This window comes from Zosterops lateralis (assembly GCF_965231275.1).
Source record: "Zosterops lateralis genome assembly, chromosome: 30".
NCBI lineage: Eukaryota > Metazoa > Chordata > Aves > Passeriformes > Zosteropidae > Zosterops > Zosterops lateralis.
In genome coordinates this window covers 1,783,853-1,805,912 of record NC_139790.1, presented here as the reverse complement: position 1 = coordinate 1,805,912, position 22,060 = coordinate 1,783,853, and the positions used below count along the sequence as shown (strand labels likewise).

Sequence of the window (22,060 nt, the reverse complement as noted above, 5' to 3'; positions counted from 1 at the left end):
TTTCCCTGGCACGGATTTGCCACTCGGATGTTGTTTCCTCGGGAGCTGAGCTCGGAGCCACGTTGAACCAGCCTTTTCCTCCAGTGCTATGACAGGCAAACTACTGGAGAAGCTGCCGGGGACCATGAACACTTTGATGAACCAATTGCCTGACAATCTGTACCCAGAGGAGATCCCCAACTCTTTGAATATCTTCTCCAGCACCAGCGACTCGGTGGCTCACTACAACCAGATGGCTGCAGGTAACAGCGGCGAGAGGGGGGGGAGTGCGAGGAAAATGGGGAAAAGGCAAGAACGGGGAAAAGGAGAGGGGGGGGAAAAGCCGGTGGGGCTCGGAGGAGGATGCTGTGGGGAGGGTGACATGGAGCCTCGGAGGGAAGGGAAGAGCTGGGGCTGGGGAGAGCCCCCCCCCCGCCCCGCAGCCACCCACCCACCCACCCCTTTCCTTTCCTTTCCTTTCCTCGGCGATCGCTGCAGGGCTCCGCCGGGCGCTGCCGCCGCCGCAGGTACGGGCACGGCGGCCGGGGCTCCGTGCGTGTGTGTGTGTGTGTGTGGGGAGGAGAGGAAAAGCCGGAGGGCCCAGAGGCCGGGGGGGAAGGAAAGGCCGGGCAGCCCCCGAGTCGCGCAGGGAGCGGTGCGGAGGCGCCGCGGACGCGCGTGGCCGTGAGAGCCGCCCCCCCCTCCCCACACACACACACACACACACACACACAGAGCCCGCAGCCGCACCAGCCCGGCCTCCCCGGACCCGGCTCCGACTTTCCCCGAGCGCGGGGTTGGGGGGAGAACGGGGAGAGGGAGGATCTGGAGGGGGGCACAGGTGAGCCCGAGGGCGGCGGGGGCGGGCGCTCCCCGCGTGTTCCCGTTCCCACGCCGAGCCCCGCCAGGCTAAACCTCCCCCCGCTCCCCGCCCTCCCCGTTCCCCATCCCCGTGTTTCTCCCGGGAAGGCGGCGAGTTGGGAACGGCGTCGGCGGGCGCAGCCCCGGCTCCGCGGAGCGCCCGGCGCTGCCGGGGCTGCTGGACGGGGAGGAAGCCTTTACCTGTAGCCGCAGGTACCTCCTACCCCCGGCGGCGCGGCGGTGGGGTGTCCCCCCATCCCACCCACCACCCACCCACCCACCCCGGGGGCGGCCCCGCATCGTCGGGACCCCCGGAAAGGCAGCGCGGGGTGGAAGCAGCGAGGGGAAAGGGGGGGAGAGGGAGAACCGGTGCATCCCCCGGTGCATCCCCCGAGCATCCCCCGAGCATCCCCCGAGCATCCCCGGAGCATCCCCCGAGCATCCCCCGAGCATCCCCCGAGCATCCCCGGTGCTCCCCCCGGGCCCTCCCGGCTCACCCTGCCCCGCTTCTCTCGCACTTTGCAGATAATGTTATGGACATTGGCTTAGCGAACGAAAAGGCCGGTCAGGAATTGTCCTCCTACTCGGGCACTTTTCAACCCGCCCCGGGCAACAAGACCGTCACCTACCTGGGGAAATTCGCTTTCGACTCGCCCTCCAACTGGTGCCAGGACAACATCATCAGCCTGATGAGCGCCGGCATCCTGGGGGTGCCGCCGTCCTCGGGGGCGCTCACCAGCACGCAGAGCTCCGCGGGCAGCATGGGGCCGCCGCAGGGCGAGGTGGACCAGATGTACCCCGCGCTGCCGCCCTACTCCTCGTGCAGTGACCTCTACCCCGAGCCCGTCTCCTTCCACGACCCCCAGAGCAACCCCGGCCTCACTTACTCCCCCCAGGATTACCAGGCGGCCAAACCCGCCTTGGACAGCAACCTGTTCCCCATGATCCCAGACTATAACCTGTACCACCACCCCAACGACATGGGCACCATCACGGAGCACAAACCCTTCCAGAGCCTGGACCCCATCCGCGTCAACCCGCCCCCCATCACCCCGCTGGAGACCATCAAGGCCTTCAAGGACAAGCAGATCCACCCGGGTTTTGGGGGGTTGCCTCAACCTCCCCTCACTCTCAAACCCATCCGACCCCGCAAATATCCCAACCGGCCCAGCAAGACGCCTCTCCACGAGCGGCCCCACGCCTGCCCGGCCGAGGGCTGCGACCGTCGTTTCTCCCGTTCGGACGAGCTCACCCGCCACCTCCGCATCCACACGGGCCACAAGCCCTTCCAGTGCCGCATCTGCATGAGGAGCTTCAGCCGCAGCGACCACCTCACCACCCACATCCGCACCCACACCGGGGAAAAGCCTTTCGCCTGCGAGTTTTGCGGCCGTAAATTCGCCCGCTCCGACGAGCGCAAGCGGCACGCCAAGATCCACCTGAAGCAGAAGGAGAAGAAGGCCGAGAAGGGCTCGGGAGGGCAGCCCCCGGCCGCGCCCCCCAGCGCCGCCACCGCCACCAGCTCGCCCCCCGTGGCCCTGGCCCCCGCCGTCACTACGTGCGCTTGAGGGATGGCGGGGGGCGGCGCGGTGTCACCCCCTTCTTCTCCTCCTCCTCCTCCTCCCCTTGGCCTCGGCACCGCTCCTGGGGGGGATCCCCACGGTGTGCAGGATACCGGCCTTTGTGATGCCATGGGCCCGCTCTGCATCCCCCGGATTGATGGGGGCCCGCTCTGCATCCCCCGGATTGATGGGCCCGCTCTGCATCCCCCGGATTGATGATGGGCCCGCTCTGCCCCGTTACCCGGATTGATGGGGGGTCCGCCTGCCCCGTTACCCGGATTGATGGGGGGTCCGCCTGCCCCGTTACCCGGATTGATGGGGGGTCCGCCTGCCCCGTTACCCGGATTGATGGGGGGTCCGCCTGCCCCGTTACCCGGATTGATGGGGGTCCGCCTGCCCCGTTACCCGGATTGATGGGGGTCCGGCTGCCCCGTTACCCGGATTGATGGGGGTCCGCCTGCCCCGTTACCCGGATTGATGGGGGTCCGGCTGCCCCGTTACCCGGATTGATGGGGGTCCGCCTGCCCCGTTACCCGGATTGATGGGGGGTCCGCCTGCCCCGTTACCCGGATTGATGGGGGTCCGGCTGCCCCGCTCCCGGATCCTGCCCGCACTTGGCTCGACGGGACCCCGTGTAAACCCGGATTTGCCCGGACTGGCGCTGGGGTTTTGCCCGCCCCGCCTGGATCCCGGCTGCCTGTTCCCGCACCTTTCACATCCCGGCTGCTTCCAACCTGCACCGCCCGGGGCCGGGCCGCCCGCCCCGCCTGGATCCCGGCTGCCTCCTCCTCCTCGCAACTGGGGGATCCCGGCTGTCCGCACCGCCCGGGCCAGGGCTGGCTGTGCCCTCTTTGCCCGGCTCTCCCGGATCCCGGCTGTCCGCACCGCCCGGGCCAGGGCTGGCTGTGCCCTCCTTTGCCCGGCTCTCCCGGATCCCGGCTGTCCGCACCGCCCGGGCCAGGGCTGGCCGTGCTCTCCCTCCCTCCTGGCCCGGCTCTCCCGGCTCCCTGTTCCCGCACCTGGATTATTCTCACCGCCTGGATTGTCCCATCTCGGCTTTTCCCGCACCCCACCCGGCACCTCCCGGCTCCATCCCGGCCCGGCTCCGGGCTGCCCGAGCGGCGGATCCCGGGAATAATCCCGCCTGTCCTGGATCCCAAGGCTGGGTCTGACCCGCCCGCTTTGCCTGGGCTGGGTGGTCCAGGGTCGGGCCCCCCGCCCTGCCCCGGGGCTGGGAGCTCCAGGATCCGCGAGGGGATGGATGGATGGATGGATGGATGGATGGATGGATGGAGGGATGGATGGAGGGATGGATGGAGGGATGGATGGATGGATGGATGGACGGACGGACGGATGAATGCATGGATAGACAGACGGATGGATGGATGGATGGATGGATGGATGGATGGATGGATGGATGGATGGACGGACGGGTGGATGGACACACAGATGGATGGATGGATGAGGGATGGATGGAGGGATGGACGGACGGATGGAAGGAAGGATGGATGGATGGAGGGATGGACAGATGGATGGAAGGATGATCAGAAAGATGGACGGACGGACAGATGGATGGAGGGACGGATGGATGGAAGGAGCTGATCTGGCTCCTCTCCTCGCAGGGCCTGGAGCCCCTTTGCCCCTCCCAGCCCTGGCCCTGTGTCCCCCCTGTGTCCCCCCATGTCCCCCCGTGTCCCTCCCAGCCTCGGCCCTGTGTCCCTCCTGTGTCCCCCCATGTCCCCCCGTGTCCCCCCCAGCCCCGGCCCCGTGTCCCCCCCATGTCCCCCCGTGTCCCCCCGTGTCCCCCGTGTCCCCAAGCACCGGCTCCCCGTGTTGGAGGTAAGAGGGCTCAGCCCCCCAGGCCGGGGCGGGGGGCGGCTCCGCGGGTCCCCCCAAACTCCGGGGGGCGGCGGGGAGTGACGTCCCGGCAGCAGCTTTTGGGTTTGTTTTCTTTATTTTTTTTTTTTTCATTCTTTTATTATTTTTTTTCCTTTTTTATTTTTTTTTGTGTTTGTTTGTTTGTTTTCAGCAGAAGGGGAATTCTTTACAGAAATACAGGAAAAAAAAAAAAAAGAAAAAAAAGCACCCCCCGGTATTTTGCTGAATACTTTTTATAATGTGAGATATTTTTATTTTATTTTATTTGGTCACTTTAAAACAACCACCCTAACTATGGAGGAGAAAAAAAAAATCAATTAGTCCTCTATTTTATTATTATTTTTTTTTTTCTTTCTCCTTCTGGTATGTGCATGTCATTGCATGACTGCTCTGATTTTTTTCTTCTTTTGTTTTAATAAAACTGTGCTCAGACATTTAAGCTAAACTAAGCAAAAATAATAATGAGTTAAAAAGAAAAAAAAAGTCTTTGTTGCCAAAAGGTCGTGCTATCCAGGTTTGATGTCTGCATGTGAAAAAAAAAAACCACAAAAAAAAAAACACATTAAAAACATACAAAAAAAATAAAGAGAAGAGGAAGAATGCAGTCTAATTTATGTGAACTGAAAGGAACAAAAAAAAAAAAAAAAAAAAAAAAAAAAAAAAAAAAAAAAAAAGAAAAAAAAACCCAAACCACAATCAGGTTTAACCACACAAACCTAAGGGAATGATATTTTTTGAAAGACTTTTGTATAAAGTTGAGTACTTAGAGAAAAAAAAAAATCATACCAGATGTAATATATTTTGTGGATGTTTTTATTTCTTGGATTTATAGTACCTTATACTAAGGTTAAAAAAAAAAAATTATGCTTGATATTGTGAAAAGGTGATAATTTTCACACACATTTCATTTGCTCATTTGTCATGTTGTAATGCAAATATGATAGTTAATGCATACAGCATTTTTAAGGGAAAAAATCAGAAATATTGAACTGATGTATTGTTGTACCATTTGCACTGTGAGCAAATGCTAATGCAGTAAATATATTGTGTTTGCTGACAATCAAAATCTGTAGTAAATATCTTTATTTGCTTAAAAATGCTCTATATTGGTCTGGAAAGTAAAAACAAAAAAAATGGTTTTAATGTGTAAAAGGGGAGTGTAAAAAGGGCTGAAATGTGCAGGGAACTGGGTGCTGTGTCTCTTTACGGGCGACTTTAAAACCTGTCTGTACTTAATTTTATTAATTTTTTTTCCTCCTAAGTGCTGTATTTCCTTAAATATTATTTTTTGATACAATTTATTTATTTTTTTTTTTTAAATAACCCATTTTTTTTCCTTCAGTCCCCTTTTCCTTTTCCTTCAAGTTCTATCCACAGGAAGGCACAGCAAGACCCGGCTGGGTTGACCCCGAAGGCGACCGGCTCCGTCCTCTCATCTTTTCTTCCCCAGGATAAAAGGGGAACCCAACCAGGATTGGGGACACCCAACCAGGATTGGGGACACCCAATTTCTCCCCAAAAAAATTCCACCACGTCCTTGCTTTGCCCTTGACCTCCCATCCTGTTTTATTTCCCCCCTGCTCGTGTTGCCGCCGCCTTGACCCCGTCACCATTTTTTTACCGGCGGCTTCTGCCCGGGATAACTTGGGGCCACCAAAGAGGATTCGTGTCTCTTCAAGCCGGTAATTCCCCCGCGCCCTTCGCCCCGTCAAATCGCCCCGGGGGCAGCAGCGCCTGCAAGGGGGATTTATTTTTTTCATTTATTTATTTTTTTATTTTTTTTTTCTTCTTCTTCTTCGCCTGGATCGCTGGGGATAAAAATAACCCGCCGGGTTTTCAAGCGCTGGCGCTCGCACGGGCACGAGGAACGAGTGGGAAGAAGGAGTTTTGGAGGAGCTTTGGATGTTTGGAGCGGTGGCGTGTGGTGGTTGGATCCTTCCCCCCCAAAGGATGGGGGATATGGAGGATTGAGGTTCTCAGAGCTGGGATTGTGTTGGAGGATTCCCAGACAAAGAGTCTGGGGGTCTCTTGGTGTGTGCAGGTTCAGCTTTGCTGGGGTTACTGATTGAGAATCCCACAATTGTTCCTTTTTCCCAAGGCCTTGCTGGCAGTGCTGGTGGCTGGTGTTGATCTTTCCTGGTGTTTTCAGGGTTTGAAAGCGTTGGCAATGTTGTCAGATTTCCTGCATTTTGATTTGGATCTGGAGAAGCTGCTCTGGCCATTCCAGGAGGGTTTATTGAGCTCCCTGGCTTGGAAAGGTTTTTAATTTAGGGCAAATCAGGGTTTGGTGGTGACTCAGGGCACAGCTGGCCCAGCCAGGGATGGCATTTTGTGGTGTTGAGGAGTTGGATTTGGAGCCCACGGGCGCTGAGCCTGGTGGTCCCCGGTGTCTCAAGGTGGTTGAGTGTTTGGTGGCCAGGCCAGGCTGGATTTGGGACGAGCTGGGATTGTCCTCTGTGTGCTCTGGAGGTGCTGCAGCCACGAGGGGCCGCGGGAAGGTTTGGGAGCCATCAGTGTCCCCGTGTGTGGCTCAGGTGGGCAGGAACTGGAGCTGCCACACACAGGGAGAGCCACCACGGCCCCCAGCATCACCCAAGGGTGCTGTGGAGGTGCTGAAGGTGCCTGTCCCCACTGGTGGATCATGCTGGAAAACACTGGAAATCCCAGGAATGGGCACAGCAGAGGAGCTGCCCCAGCGAGGAGACACCCAAGGCTGCACCAACACTTTGGGCTGGTTCTGCAGGCAAGGAGGAGGAGAATGAGGAGGAAAGGAACCCACCAGGCCCTGGGGAGCTGCTCTACCAGCCAGGCCTGAGCATCCCACCGGGCAGGACCCCCCTGGCTTGGAGCAGGAAGGTGAGGAGCACCCTTGGGTGGCAGAGCGCAGGGAGTGCGTGCAGCACCTTGCACGAAAAAATGTTGGTTGCTACGGAAACACGGCACTTTCCAGGCCTGTTCTGGGCTATCTGTGTTCTGGGGAGGAGGGAAGGGCTTCCAGTCACGTACCAGCTCCACGGAACTCGCTGCCTTTCCCCTCCTCGACGGGAACACCAAGGTCCTGAGGAGGCCACCAAAACCTGGCTCCTCCCTGCTGAGGGTCTTCGGGGCTTTGCAGGATGTGGCTGGATCCAAGAGCTCTCCACGGGATGGGATTTGCTGCTCAGGAGGAGCTCCAGGAGCGGAGACCCCCGTCTCTGGGGTTGGGAGCGACCAGGACGCGCAGGCAGAAGTTTGCAGCTGGAGTACAGATGTTGTGGCGGGATCCTTTCTCTGTTCTTCTCACCTCTGGCTCAGCTTCTGCTCTTCTGATCATCCACGGAAGGCCTGGATGGTTCTGGATGGTCTGACCTTCATCTCCCACCCCGTGGGACCGTGTGGACCCATCCCCATCCCTGGATGAGCGTTCCGGAAGAAGGGACTGGACTCATCCTTTCAACACATCCCTGGGACAAGAGGACAAACAGCAGAACCTCCACAGAAGATGTTCCCTGTGTCCTGTGGCCACCAGGATAACAGATATAACAGATCCAGGCTCATGCCAGCTCTTGTCCCATCCCCTGTGGCCCGAGGTGACAGTGAGGGGCATCACAGCAGGGACAGGGTGAGGAGCAGCAGCCTGGCCCAGCTGGCAGCAAAACCAGGAAAATCCTTCTGGCTCAGCCTTCCTCTTCCTCCTCACCCTGGATGGGGATGTGGGGGACCCCCCTGGCTGCCTCCCCTCAGGGTGACACCCCAAAATCCATCTCTGTCCATCACAACTCCCCTCTTCACCCATCCCACCATAAAATGGGTCAACTGATGGGGGGGTCACCACCCTGTCTGTCCCCCCTCCCCGGATTTTCCCCCTCCTCCTGCTCCTTTTGGGCTAATCCCTGTCCTCACCGGTGTCGGTAACACCTTCCCAGTTTAGCATCATCCTCCCTTGGCTGTAATTAACGTGCTGTTTACCTCCACCTGTTAATTGATAAAGCCACCCCTGGCGCCCGGCCCAGGCCTCCGCCCCGTGTGCTGGCATGTGGCTGCTGTCACCAAGCCTGTCCCCACCCCCAGGATGTCACCCTGGGGATCATGACAGGGGGTCTAAAGGCACCCAAAATATCAGGGGGGGCTCTGTTGGATCTTGGGGTCGCGGATGGTGGTGGCCGATGGAGTTTTTGGTCACCAAAATGACTTTGCTGCCTGTCCCACCCCTGTTCAGCCTCCTCGAGGTGGATTTGGTTTTTTTTTTTTTTTCACAAAATTGGGTGTTCTGCTCTTCCAAAGGTGAGGCACATCCCTTGGATTTCCTCAACTGGGGCAGTCCTGCTCCTCCCCCTGCTCTCACCCACCCCAGGGTGTCCCTGGGCACCCCCTGCCCACGTCCATCCCGGGATGGTCCAGGGAATCCCTTCCCTGTGCCCTCGCCCACCCCAGGGAATAACCCTGGGCATTCCCTCTCCGTGCCCTGATCCAGCTCAGGATGCTCCAAGGCAATTCCTCCCCTTCTCCCATCCCAGGGATGATCCAGGCAATTCCGCCCCCTTGCCCACCCCAGGGATGCTCCTGGGCAGCCCCTCTGCTGTATCCTCGCCCACCTCAGGGATGATTCAGGCAATTCCTTCCCCTCTCCCACCCCAGGGATGATCCTGGGCATCCCCTGCCTGTGCCCCCCTGCCCACTCCAGGGTGTCCCTGGGCACTCCATGCTCCTGCCCTCACCCACTTTTGGGGTGTTCCTGGGCATCCCCTCCCCACGCCCTCACCCACCCTGGGGGTGACCCAGGAAATTCCTTCTCCTCGCCCACCCCAGGAATAATAATCCAGGCCATTCCTTCTCCTTGCCCACCAAAGGAATGATCCAGGCAATTTCTTCTCCTTGCCCACCCCAGGGATGACCCAGGCCATTCCTTCTCCTATGGATAATCCAGACCATTCCTTCTCCTCGCCCATCCTATGGATAACACAGGCAATTCCCTCTCCTCACCCACCCCATGGATGATCCAGGCAATTCCCCCTCCTCGCCCACCCCGGGGATGCTCCCCAGCTCCCAGCGGTTTAACTCCACCCCCTCCCGCCCCGTTTCCACCCTTTGCACCGAAATCGGGCGAATTTCAGGGTTTTCTCCCCGCGCGCCTTTGCCCGTGACGTCACGCTCCCCTGCCGTGTGACGTCACACCCCCCCGCGTGTCGTCACCGCGGCGCGCGGGCCCGGGAGGGGCGGGGTGAGCGCGGCCGGAAGGGGCGGGGCCAAAAGCGGCGGCACTTCCGGGAAGCGGCGCGGGGCGGAAGGGGGAACATGAGCTGGTGAGTGCGGGGGGACCCCGGGACAGGGACAGGCCGGGGGGGGAAAGGGAGAACCAGGAACGGGAACGGGACAGGCCGGGGGAACGGGAGATCCGGCACCGGGAATGGGACAGGCCGCGGGGAACGGGAAATCCGGCACCGGGAAAGGCCGAGGGGAAAGGGAGATCCGGCACCGGGACAGGGACTGGCCGAGGAGAACAGGATCACCGGGAACGGGAAAAGCCGGGGGGAAAGGGAGATCTGGCACCGGGAATGGGCCAGGCCGGGGGGAACGGGAGCACCGGCGCCGGGACAGGGACAGGCCGAGGAGAACAGGATCACCGGGAACGGGAAAAGCCGGGGGGAAAGGGAGATCTGGCACCGGGAATGGGCCAGGCCGGGGGGAACGAGAGCACCGGCACCGGGACAGGATGGAGGAACCGGACCAGCGGCACCGGGAGCAGAGGAAGGCGGAGGAACCCGCCCGGTCCCCGCTCCTCACCCTGGGCACTGCGCTTGAGGAGGAGCCGGGGATGGGCCCGGAGCGGCCCCGGTGCTGCCGGGGCTTGTCCCAGTGCAGGCCCCGGTAGGTTCACAGTGCTGGCCGGGCTTGTCCCAGTGCTGGCCTGGAGAGGGTCCCGGTGCTGGCCCCGGTAGCCTCAGGGCTGGGTCTGGAGCTGCCTGGAGCAGACCCTGGAGCTGGCAGGGCTTGTCCTGGTGGAGACCCTGGAGCTGATCCTGGTGCTGTCCCCAGTGCTGTCACAGTCCTGACCAGGCTTGTCCCATTCCTGGCCAGGTTCATCCCAGTCCTGGCCATGTCTTTCCCACTCCTGGCCATGTCTGTCCCATTCCTGGCCAGGTTTGTCCCATCCTGGCCAAGCTTGTCCCGCTCCTGGCCACGTTTGTCCCAGTCCTGGCCATGTTTGTCCCAGTCCTGGCCATGTTTGTCCCAGTCCTGGCCAGTTTTATCCCAGTCCTGCTCAGATTTGTCCCGGTCCTCGTCAGGTTTGTCCCATTCCTGGCCATGTTTGTCCCATTCCTGACCAGGCTTGTCCCACTCCTGACCAGGTGTGTCCCAGTGCTGGCCAGGTTTGTCCCATTCCTGGCCAGTTTTATCCTACCCCTGGCCAGTTTTATCCCACTCCTGGTCAGTTTTATCCCAGTCCTGGCCAGTTTTATCCCATTCCTGGTCAGGTTTGTCCCTGTAGTCCCCCACACACCCCTCACTCCCCTCACCTGTGCCCCCACAGCCCCCCCTGTCCCCTTCCCACCCTCCCTTCTCCCCCCTGTCCCTGCCCAGGTGCTGCTGCAGGTCCCCAAATGTCCCCCTTGGCTCTGAAGTGCTGCAAAACCACCTCCAACTCCACAAAAATCAAACTTTTCTCCTTTAAAAAAGAGGAAAGAATAATTCCCATGTGGAATTCTCACTTTGGACACACTTCTTCCTTTGGTGCTTATTTGAATTGTATCAGAAATCAATAATATTAGAAATTAATCTGGACTGTTGTGTGTGATTTCTCACTCTGGAGATGCAGGGCTCAGTTGTGAGAGGCAAAGGATGGGATGGATCAAGGGCTAAAAGGGCTTTTCCTTGCCTGGGAGGTTGAGTTCTGTGGTGACAATGGAAAATTTTTTGGGTTTGGGAGCTGTGGAAATCGTGGTTTGGAAATGTACTGCGAGAACTTAATGAGGGACACACAGGTACTGATTAAAATTGGCCATTTGGGCTAAAAATACACATTTATCCACTTTGGTTTTGCTTTACTCATCTCAGAACAGCAACAATTATGGACAGTGTTGGCTGACAAGGACTTGGAACCACTTTGTCACAGAGTCTGAGGGAATGGACTCTGGAAGGGAGGAGTCCTGGAGGAGCTGGATGTGAGGAATAAATAATCCCTTCATGTGCTGGATGTGGAATAATTTGGCTGCAAGGTGTCCACAGTTCCACTTCCCAGTGTCCATCCAGCCCTGGGGGGTGTCACTTGTCACCACAACACACGTGGCTTTCTCTGGGAGCCCTTTCTCTGGGGTGGCTTTTTCTAGGAGAGATTTTTCTGGGAGACCTTCCCTGGAAGCCCTTTCTTTGGGGTGGCTTTTTCTAGGAGAGATTTTTCTGGGAGACCTTTTTCTGGGGCAACTTTCTCTGGAAGCCGTTTTTTGGGAGCCCTTTCTCTAGGGTGGCTTTTTCTGGGAGATCTTCCTCTGGGAGCTCTTTCTCTGGGGTGACTTTCTCTAGGGTGGCTTTTTCTGCGGTGTTTTTTTCTGGGAGCCCTTTCTCTGTGAGACCTTCCTCTGGAAGTCCTTTCTCTGGGGTGGCTTTTTCTGAGAGACCTTTTCTGGGAGACCTTCTCTGGAAGCCCTTTCTCTGAGGTGGCTTTATCTGGAAGAGATTTTTCTGGGAGCCCCTTTTCTGGAAGAGATTTCTCTGGGAGACCTTCCTCTGGGCTGTTTTTTTCTGGGAGACCTTTTCTGGGAGACATTTCTCTGGGAGACATTTCTCTGGGGTGGCTTTTTCTGGGAGATCTTCCTCTGGGAGACATTTTTCTGGGGTGTTTTTTTTTGCTGTGAGCCCTTTTTCTGGGAGCTCTTTCTCTGGGGTGACTCTCTGGGAGCCCTTTCTCTGGGAGAGATTTTTCTGGGAGCCTTTTTCCTGGGAGACCTTTCTTTGTGAGCCCTTTTTCTGGGAGACATTTCTGGGGTGACTTTTTCTGGGAGCCCTTTCTCTGGGAGCCCTTTCTCTGGGGTGGCTTTTTCTGGGAGCCCTTTATCTGTGAGACCTTTCACTGGGAGCCCTTTCTCTGGGGTGACTCTCTGGGAGCCCTTTCTCTGGTATCTCGAGTGTTCTCTCCTCTTCCTGCCGAGGAATCCGATCTCATTGCCCGGCCAGCGGGGTGATCCAGGAACTCCAGGGAACTCTGAGTCTCCTCTTTCTTCTCCAACCCACGTCACCCTCCCTGACGCACGCGGGGCTCGGAGCCCGCGGGGTCCCAGCCACACAATCACCCTCAGTGCTGCCCTGGGCCCTGAGCCCTTCCCTCTGCTCCTTCCCAGAGCTGCCCACCCGGGATGAATTGGGGCCATTCACGGGGCTCAGGGGGTTCAGGGCCCGGCGTGACGTCCGTGGCAGCGCTGACACACGTCGGGGTCGTGTCCTGCTCTGAAATGTCACAGCCGGGCACGTCCGGCCCCGCTGGGCTGCTGCTGCTGGGACATCTCTGAGGAGCAGGAGGGCTTTGTGCAGCCCTGGCTGCTTTGGGGAGCTGTGACATCTCTTGGGAAGCTGTGACATCTCTGTGGGGCAGGAGAGTTTTGTCCAGCCCTGGCTGCTTTGGGAAACTATGACATGGCTCTGGAGCCAGGAGAGTTTTGTTCCAATCCTGCCTGGTCTGGGGAGCTGTGACATCTCTGAGGAGCAGGAGAGCTTTGTCCAGCCCTGGCTGCTTTGTGAGATCACTGTGCATGAGGGCTGGGAATGCTCCCAGGAGCACAGGGAATGCTCCCAGGGACACAGGGAATGGTCCCAGGAGCACAGGGAATGCTCCCAGGGGCACAGGGAATGCTCCAGGAACACAGGGAATGCTCCAGGAGCACAGGGAATGCTCCAGGAACACAGAGAAGTCTCCAGGAGCACAGGGAATTCTCCAGGAGCACAGGGAATGTTCCCAGGAGCACAGGGAATGTTCCCAGGAGCACAGGGAATTCTCCAGGAGCACAGGGAATGCTCCAGGAGCACAGGGAATGCTCAAGGAACACAGAGATCCATCCCAGGAACACAGGGAATGCTCCCAGGGACACAGGGAATGCTCCCAGGGACACAGGGAGTGGTCCCAGGAGCACAGGGAATGCTCCAGGAACACAGGGAATGTTCCCAGGAGCACAGGGAATGCTCCAGGAGCACAGGGAATGCTCCAGGAGCACAGGGAATGCTCCAGGAACACAGAGAAGTCTCCAGGAGCACAGGGAATGCTCCAGGAGCAGAGGGAATGTTCCCAGGAGCACAGGGAATTCTCCAGGAGCACAGGGAATTCTCCAGGAGCAGAGGGAATGTTCCCAGGAGCACAGGGAATTCTCCAGGAGCACAGGGAATGCTCCAGGAGCACAGGGAATGCTCCAGGAACACAGAGAAGTCTCCAGGAGCACAGGGAATGCTCAAGGAACACAGAGATCCATCCCAGGAACACAGGGAATGCCCCCAGGAATACAGGGAATGCTCCAGAAACACAGAGATCCCTCCCAAGAACACAAGGATGACCCTTGTACCAACACAGGAAAACTGTTCCAGAGGGCTCCTGCTGATGACAAAACCTGGTTTAAACCCCAAATTCCTGGTTCCTGCACCCAGACAATGAGGCAGCTCTGCCTTTCTAGGCTGAGCTTTATTTAGAGCCAGGAGTGGGCTCGTTTTGGGGCACAGCCTTGCATGGACAGCTGAGGTGTGTTCAGAATCTCAGTCGAGCTTCCTTTAGGCCTTGGATGGGGATCTCTTGGAGCATCCTCATCCTCCTCCTCCTCATGTGCAATCCAGTGATTCCCTTGGCCATCATTCCTAAAAATAAAGGGAGTGGAGTGCTGGATTTTACTGTCTCACCTCCCTCACTGCCCCGAGTGCCTCATTTTTGCCTTCATAAACTGTTTTTTTTAATGTTCCTGAAACCGCATCAAACCAAACCTGGTAACCAGATTCCCAAACATCCCCTGCATCTGTTTCCCACTCCCCTCCACCATCCTCCAGGTGAATTCCCACAAGGAAAAGGGGATTTTTCAGCAGCTTGCCAGCTCCATATCCAAGTGCTGCCTCAGCTGCAACCGCTGCAACAGCTGCTGTTTACAGGGAGGGGAAAATATGGGAAGCAAATGTTGGTGAGGAGTGTGAAACTCGTGCTCAGGGCAGGGCCGGGGGACCACGTTGCCTCTTGGCAGGGAGTTTCTGAGTGGACTCCATGGGAAGGCACAGTGGTTACTCAGTGTTTAACTCTGTCAGAGTGGTTGGGAGTGAATTCCTGGAATGTTGGAGGTGAGGAGGAGCTGCCTGTCTCTCCCAGAGGATGGGAGGGTGGGTGGGTTTGCACAGCCCCAGAGTGGGGTTGTTGGTTATTCCTGGTGTTTTCCATGTTATGGATTTGCACAGGTTGTTGGTTAGTCCCAGTGTTTTCTATTTTATGGATTGACACAGCCTCAGAGTGGGGTTGTTGGTTATTCCCTGTGTTTTCTGTTTTAAGGATTTGCACAGCCTCAGAGTGGGAGTCATTGGTTATTCCTTGTGTTTTCCATGTTATGGATTTGCACAGGTTGTTGGTTATTTCCTTCATTTTCTGTTATGGATTTGCAGAGGTTGTTGGTTATTCCTGGTGTTTTCCATGTCATGGATTTGCAGAGGTTGTTGGTTATTCCCACTGTTTTCTGTTCTAAGGATTTGCACAGCTTCAGAGTGAGGTCGTTGGTTATTCTTGGTGTTTTCCATTGTAGGGATTTGCAGAGGTCATTGGTTATTCCCAATGTTTTCTGTTTTAAGGGTTTGCACAGCCTCAGAGTGGGGTTGTTGGTTATTCCTGGTGTTTTCCGTGTTATGGATTTGCAGAGGTCGTTGGTTATTCCCAGTATTTTCTGTTTTATGGATTTGCACAGCCTCAGAGTTCGGTCATTGGTTATTCCCAGTATTTTCCACGTTATGGATTTGCACGGATTGTTGGTTATTCCCAGTATTTTCTGTTCCAAGGATTTGCACATCCTCAGAGTGAGGTCATTGGTTATTCCCAGTATTTTCCATGTTATGGATTTGCACAGGTTGTTGGTTGTTCCCACTATTTTCTATTCCAAGGATTTCCACATCCTCAGAGTGGGGTTATTGGTTATTCCCGGTTTTTTCCACGTTTTGGAGCCACGACCACATTGTCAGGTGCGATACAAACACATCCCCAGGCGCCGTTTTCTTCCCTCTGAACCAATATTTGACATTTTTTGGAGCCCGACGTGGCCAATGGCAACTCTCCCCCATCCCTGCAGGTTTCAGTGATACTGGGACCGGGAGATGAGCAGGGGATAAAATTAACTGGGATGAAGCAAGCGGATACCAGAGCAATGAGAGAGGCTCCCAAACACCTCCCTGTCACCTGGAGCACCCGTGCAAAGGTGCTTTGCACATCCCAAAGTTTTTATCGTGGCGAAACTGGAGCACCAACCCAGGGCATCTCCCAGGGTGGAGCAGCTGGGAAGAGCCACCTGCCACCGTCACAGGCCTCGGAGTGGTTATTCCTTAATTGTTCATTTTTCCACCTGTTTTGTCCAGGTAGTTCCAAACCCCAGCGCTCTGGGTTGATCCACAAACCGTGTTTCACAACCGTGCTTAAAAATGGATATTTTTGTAGCATAGTCAGGGCCTAAAACAGCCCTGCAAAATTCTGCTCGCCCACGCGCCTGGCGTGAGTAATTTTCTTTTGATGGGTGAGTAAAATATCATTATTTTTTTTTCTTTTTTTTTTTTTTCTTTTTTTTTTTTTTTTTTTTCCATGCTCCTCTTGGAATGGGTGGGAGAGAGGATTCTGACATTATTTTTGATTTGCTTAACACCGACACCACTCCTGGCTCCATGCAGGATGCAGAGGGACCCGTTCCCAGCATCTCATCCCTCCACTGCCAAACTTCAGGAAGGTGCCTCTTTTTCCCTTTTAGGCCTGACCTAAAATCCAGAAAATCGATGTTTACACCTTTTTTTTTTTCTCTTTTTTTACACCTCTCATTCCCTTCTTCCCCCGCTGCTGCTGCAGCAGCTCGCCCTGACATCCCTTGCGTGGCTTAAAAACCTCCCAAGTTTCCAGGGATGGGATTGAAATATCCGGGTGGGAGCTGCTCACCTGCAGCATTGGACACATTAATTCCCAAGGGAGGAATCCCATCCCTGCATCCCTCCCATCCCCACCCTGTGACCTCCCCTCTCATCCCCACGAGGAGAACACCCAAACTGGGATTTGGCGCAGAGTCTCCCTCGACAGAAGCTGTTTGTGATCTGTTGGAATAATTTTTTTTTTTTTTTGCCTTTTTTTAAATTTTTTTTTTTATTTTTTTTTTTTTTTTTTTTGCCTCGGCGCCGTGTTTGGAGCGGTTGCCATGAGTTCCTGGGAGGGGGGGAGAGGGGTGGGACGGTGCTGTGGTTTCCATGGACACGCCTGGAGCTCAGAGAGGAGGAATCCAGGAGATTTGTGCCTATAACCTGAGCCTGCCCTCCTGCCTGCCTCACCTGGGCACGGCTGGGATCCCCTCCCTCCTGCCCAGGGGATTTTACACTTTTTTTTTTAATGTTTTTTAAGGATGTCCAAGATTTTGCCGTGCAGTTTTTCCCTTTTCCTTGTGCAGGCTCAGGAGTGCTGCTCAGCAAAGGCCTCTCAGCTCGCTTTGAACTTCCTGCCTTTCCCCAATCATGGAAAAGTCCTTCCCTGACACCTCCATCCCACAGAGAAGCTTTACCCAAGCAGAGAGGGAGGAGAAACTCAACCAGAGTGGGGAAAGTGAAGCTTCACATCCTTCCTCGAGTGCTCCCAACCTTCCTGTTGGGATTTGAGCCCCACTTTGATCCCTGTGGGATCATTCTGATCCCACCATCCCCAAGCAGCTTTTCTGGATGCAGCCACACCTCGAGCTGAATCCATTCCCAACCCAGGAGCTTCCAAAAGTAAAAAAGCTCCCAGGGAAAGACCCAATTCCTGCGGTAACTTTTGGGATGATTTTTGTCAGCACAGGTGTAAAAGGGATGGATTTTTAGACTCCTCCATCATCCCACACGCCAAAATCTTTGGGAAAACCAGACTCGGAGGGTCGGGGGTCACCCTGGCAGCGCAGGAGGCTGGGTGTCATCCTCCTGCCTGCAGGCACAGAGAGGTTTCTTTCCGGTGAAGGAATTGAGATTTTTGGTGGAAATTCAAAGAGTGAGAAGCTCTGGCGGGGATCCAGGCTGTGCTGGCGCTTGGGGTTTCGATGAGAGAGAGAGAGAGAGAAGGGGGAAAAAAATATCCTTGAAACTTTCCACGGGAAGCGGGCACGTCCCACAAAACATGGATTTAGTTGGTGGTCTGGCAGTGGTACCAGTAAAAAACAACTTTGGCCACCAGTTTATACCAAAGTGGGACCTGCAAATGCCATTTGTGCTCACCTGGGACAGGAATATTGAATTCAGAGTCTCAGGGTCATTTTTCCCAAATTAATTAACATCCAAATTGCCCCAGTTTTTGCTGTCTCTGCTTGTCCATCTGTCTGTCCATCCTTCTCCCCTCCCTTCCCAATCCCTGCCTGGCAGCTCAGCCTCCCCAGGGGCAGCGTTTTATCAGCCGTGGGTGAAAATATTTGGTGTTTATCCCTTGCTTATCTGCCAAGGGTCTTCTGGGGCCTGATTAGGGGTGGCAAAGCTGGAATGAGCTGGGAAATAGGATCACATCCCACGGGGAATTTATTCCCTGGGAATACTCTGAACTCCATCCTTTGCTCCCCACAACCAGGGGTGATGCCAAGATTTGATGTCCACACTGGGAAAGGACCATTCCTCCCTAATTTTTAGCAAGGATTGAGTGATTCCTGCTGTGCCTCCTTTCCAGGGGAAAATGGGAGTTCCATATTTTAAGCTGCAGCTCCCCACAGACCTCACTGAGCTGTATCTCACCCCTTGCCTGGGAGGTTTATTTCCAACCCTCCTGTGCACATCCAGAGGAGAATTCACTTGCTTTGCTCTCTGTGTGTGTGTGGCCCAGCGTTTGCACATGGAAAAACCAAGTAAATAGAGGAGCTTGCTGGGGGAAAACTTCAGAGAAAAAAAAAAATTCAGCCACAGCTTCTCCCACCTTCCCCTCCCTGGGGTTCCTGAGCATCCCCGAGTGGAGCTCGCAGGATTCTCTCTTCCACCCACACTTTATTTTATTTTTTTTTTTTTTCTCTTTTACTTTAAGCTCTTCCCACCCCTCTCCCTGCAGTGCTTCATCCTCCTCCCTCTTTGATATTTTCCCAAATTCTGGGTGCTCTGGGAGGGGGCTGAGAGGGGCTGGGGCTGTTCCCCCTCCCCAAAGCCCTGCAGGGTGGGAACTCTGCTCGGGCTGTGACTCAGCTCGCTCAGCTCTTCAGGAAAACGGGATTTCAAGGGATTTCACACCCCAAACACAACCCCAGCTTTTCTCTCGCTCAGCAGAATCGAAAAAAAAAAATTAAAAAAATTAAAAAAGCACCGATTCTGGTTTTTTTTTTTGGTGTTTATAGAGCCAGGCTCAGCTTTGGTGATCAGTGCCACGCTGGGAGTTCATGGCAGTGATGGATACAGATCCTGCTTTATTTGTATTATCCCCATCATGCATTTTCTAACCACAAAAAAACCCCCAAAACCTCTTAATTTTGAAACAAATTATTGTGGCAGCTGCACTTTGTCCCCCACAATTTTTGCAGGCAGGGACACAACTCCCAAAGGGACAAAAATTCAGTGCCCAGCAGCGATTTTTTAGGCGTGGGGTGAATCCATTTGATTTAAAAGCTCCAATAAAATCCGTACCTTTAATGTTTTTATTATTATTATTTTATTCTTCCTTCTTTCTTTTCCCTGCTCATCCATCTTTCCCCCCCTCCCAGAGAATCATATTAAAAAGGCAGCGATTTCGAAACCAGGAAAATTATATAAAATTGTAAAATAGACCAAAAAAAAAAAAAAAGAAACAACCCCAATAACTGAGGAACAGACCTGACTTGCACAGGGTTATTTTTTCGAGGTTTTACTGAGACAGACATAATTACCAAGTGGCATCACGATGCTGATGGAGATATTTACTGCTGCACGGGGGATTTGCAGCGCTCCACTGACTTCCCTTGGTTTCTGGGAGGAGAAAAAATGGGATTTTTGGGGTTTTTCACCCTCTGTGATGAGGTGAGGATGGGGAATGGGATGGAACAGAACCCCCTGTGCTCTCTCTGCCTTCTTTTCCCAGCTCTGATATCCAACTAATGCTGATTCATGGCTTTTTCTATCCCACATCCCTCTTATTAGCAGAACTCCCTGGATTTAATATTTTTTTTTCCAATGGGACAGCACCACTTTGGGATATTCTCTGTATCCCCCCAGGTTGTGCATTTTAATCACCTTTTTAATTATCCTTTCTCACTAAGGCTCCAGCTCCCTGCTCATTTCCACTCTGCCAGAGAGTGGCAAACTGGTTTTAACTGGGATAACACTCCCCTGAGTAAAATCTTCATTTTTATTTATTTTTTTTTTTAATCCTTTCACCACCAAGTTGATGCCATCACTTCCAAAAAACATCAAGTGACAGCACCTGGCAGGCAGGAGGTGCCTTATTTTTGGTTTATATTTTTGTCCCACGGAGGAAAACACAAAAGGAAAAATATAAAAAATAAAATCATATATTTTTGTTTTCTTCCTGTAAGGCACCACACCCCCAGTTATTGACTGGGGAAATTATACAGCAGAGTGGTGTTTGTTTATAAAAGGAGAGTGATTCACGTTGCCACAGGAGCTGGAAAGGGTTAAACCCAAAATTAACACCGGTCCCATAAACAGGAAGTTCTCCCGAAAAAAAAAAATTAAAAAAAAATATAAAAAATTTAAATTTAAACCTGGTGACTCAAGTTGGCTCCAGAACTGCTCAGGGAAGGTCACAGGGGGTGCAGCCCTGGATTATTCCCGGTGGGTAATTACAGCTTTGCTTTGAAAACAACGGGAAAAGTGGGAAGAGCAAAGTTTGGAGTTTGAGTAATCTGCTTTTTTTTTTTTTGCTTCATCCATTACAAACTCTTTTCTCCACTTGGATTTTACAGCAGGTTACACTGATAAAAAGCTGATAAAAATATTTCCTGGGGGTCCAGCTGTTGGATGGAGTCAGTGCTGGGGACTTGGAGGTGGAGCTGGTGGGGAGCAAATGGGAAACCAACAGTGGGAAAAGCCAGACTGGGAGGCCAAATCCATGTTTTTATCTCAAGTTCAGCAGGAGAAATTTGGATGCTCCTCCAAATTCTCAGGAGGGGACTCAGACACTTTCCCAGGAGCTCCTGGAGCAGATTTGGGATGGGATGGGATGAAGCTGAGCTGTAGGTGAAACATCTCTGGCAAAAAAAAAAACAAAAAAACACTTTAATGTCATTATGACCTCAATTTTTCCCATTTATTTAAAGCCTCACTACCTAAAAAACGCTGAGAGATTTTAGCTGAGATGCTTTAACCAAGCAGCACCTCTTTAACTTAATTAAATCCATTGACAACAGCAGCTGAATTCCTGGATTTTCATTATACTGATAGGTGAAAGAAATCCAATTATTTTTAGGCCGCCTGCGTGGCTGCTCCCAGCTGACCCAGCCACCCTTACATATGTTGTGTAATTTATTTAGAGTACTCTTCACATTCAGGTAACCCAGATTTTCCTGGGAATTAGGGATTTTTAAGAATGAAGGCTGTGCTGGCAGGTGAGCTGCTCCTCCAGCTGTTGGAGCAGAGGAATCCTTTGAAGCAGCTCACAGCTCCAGACACCGAGTTGTTATTTATTTTTTTTATTTTTTTTAATATCCTCTTTCTAAATATTTACAGACTTTGTTTGGGTTTATTTTTTTTTGCTTTTTTTTTTTTAGTATTATTTTATCCTCCCCAGCAGATTTGGTTTTAAACAGAGAGGGTTCTTCAGCTGCTTGTGGAGCATCCTTGCCTCGATTTGGGGTAGAGGGGAAGCAATGGCTCAGGGGAATCAAGGACCATCCCAAATCCAGCTCCTGGCCCTGCACAGACACCCCAGAATCTCATCCCTGGGAGTGTTGTCCAAACCCTGCTGCAGCTCTGGCAGCCTCAGGGCTGTGTCTATTCCCTGGAAGAGCTGTCCCAGTGTTTATTCCAGTTTTTGGGGGTAAAATCCAACCTGACCCTCCCTTGGTGCAGCTCCAGCCGTTCCCTGGGGTCCTGTCCCTGTGACAGAGCAGAGCTCAGAGTGGAGGAGGTTTTGGAATGCTGAGAGGTCTCTCCCACCCTTTTCCACCCTCTGTGGGGTGCACAGTGCCTGGAATGAGGAGCTCCCACCCCAGGACAACCCCCTGCTACCCCCAAACCCACCCACATCCCACATCCCATCAGCATCATCACCGCTCAACACATTCCCCTCCTCATCCCCTTTTTCTCTTTCTCTCTTTTCCAGGATCCCGTTCAAGCTCGGGCAGCCCAAGAAACAGATTGTACCCAAGACAGTGAGTAAACCAGTTTCCCCCTTTTTAGCTCCAGCCTGGGATCATGTGGCTGATGAGTCAAGGCAGCACTTTGACTCGTCCCATTTTGCAGCGTGTGGGAGGGAGCTGGAGCAGCAGAACCTGTTGCCGCGTGTGACCAGCGCTCTGCTCCTCGTGTGAGGAGGAGCCCCAGCCAGGCAGAATATTTTGGGTTTTGGGGATCTGTTAAAATTATAATTTTTTTTTAATTTTTTTTTTTTTTTTTTTTTTTTTTTTTTGGGAGGGGTGTATGTGTGTGTATGTGTGTGTGGGGTAAGGGAAAAGAGCTCCCTTGGT

The 22,060-nt window shown here is 53.9% G+C and overlaps 2 protein-coding genes across 2 annotated transcripts in view; both read left to right on the top strand.

The window, feature by feature from the left end:
* Positions 1 to 2,408, top strand: EGR3 (early growth response 3; the record flags this gene model as incomplete). Its single annotated transcript, XM_083880380.1, has 2 exons — positions 1 to 242; positions 1,366 to 2,408. The coding sequence occupies exons 1-2, from the start codon at positions 89 to 91 to the stop codon at positions 2,406 to 2,408; spliced, it is 1,197 nt and encodes a 398-aa protein (XP_083736506.1). The 5' UTR covers positions 1 to 88.
* A 7,096-nt stretch (positions 2,409 to 9,504) lies between these two features.
* The window catches only part of BIN3 (bridging integrator 3), a 47,221-nt gene continuing 34,665 nt past the window's right edge, over positions 9,505 to 22,060 (top strand). The window contains exons 1-2 of the mRNA XM_083880561.1: positions 9,505 to 9,562; positions 21,697 to 21,745. Coding sequence (XP_083736687.1) covers positions 9,555 to 9,562; positions 21,697 to 21,745 — 57 coding nt within the window. The 5' untranslated portion in view covers positions 9,505 to 9,554. The remainder of the gene's footprint in view (positions 9,563 to 21,696; positions 21,746 to 22,060) is intronic.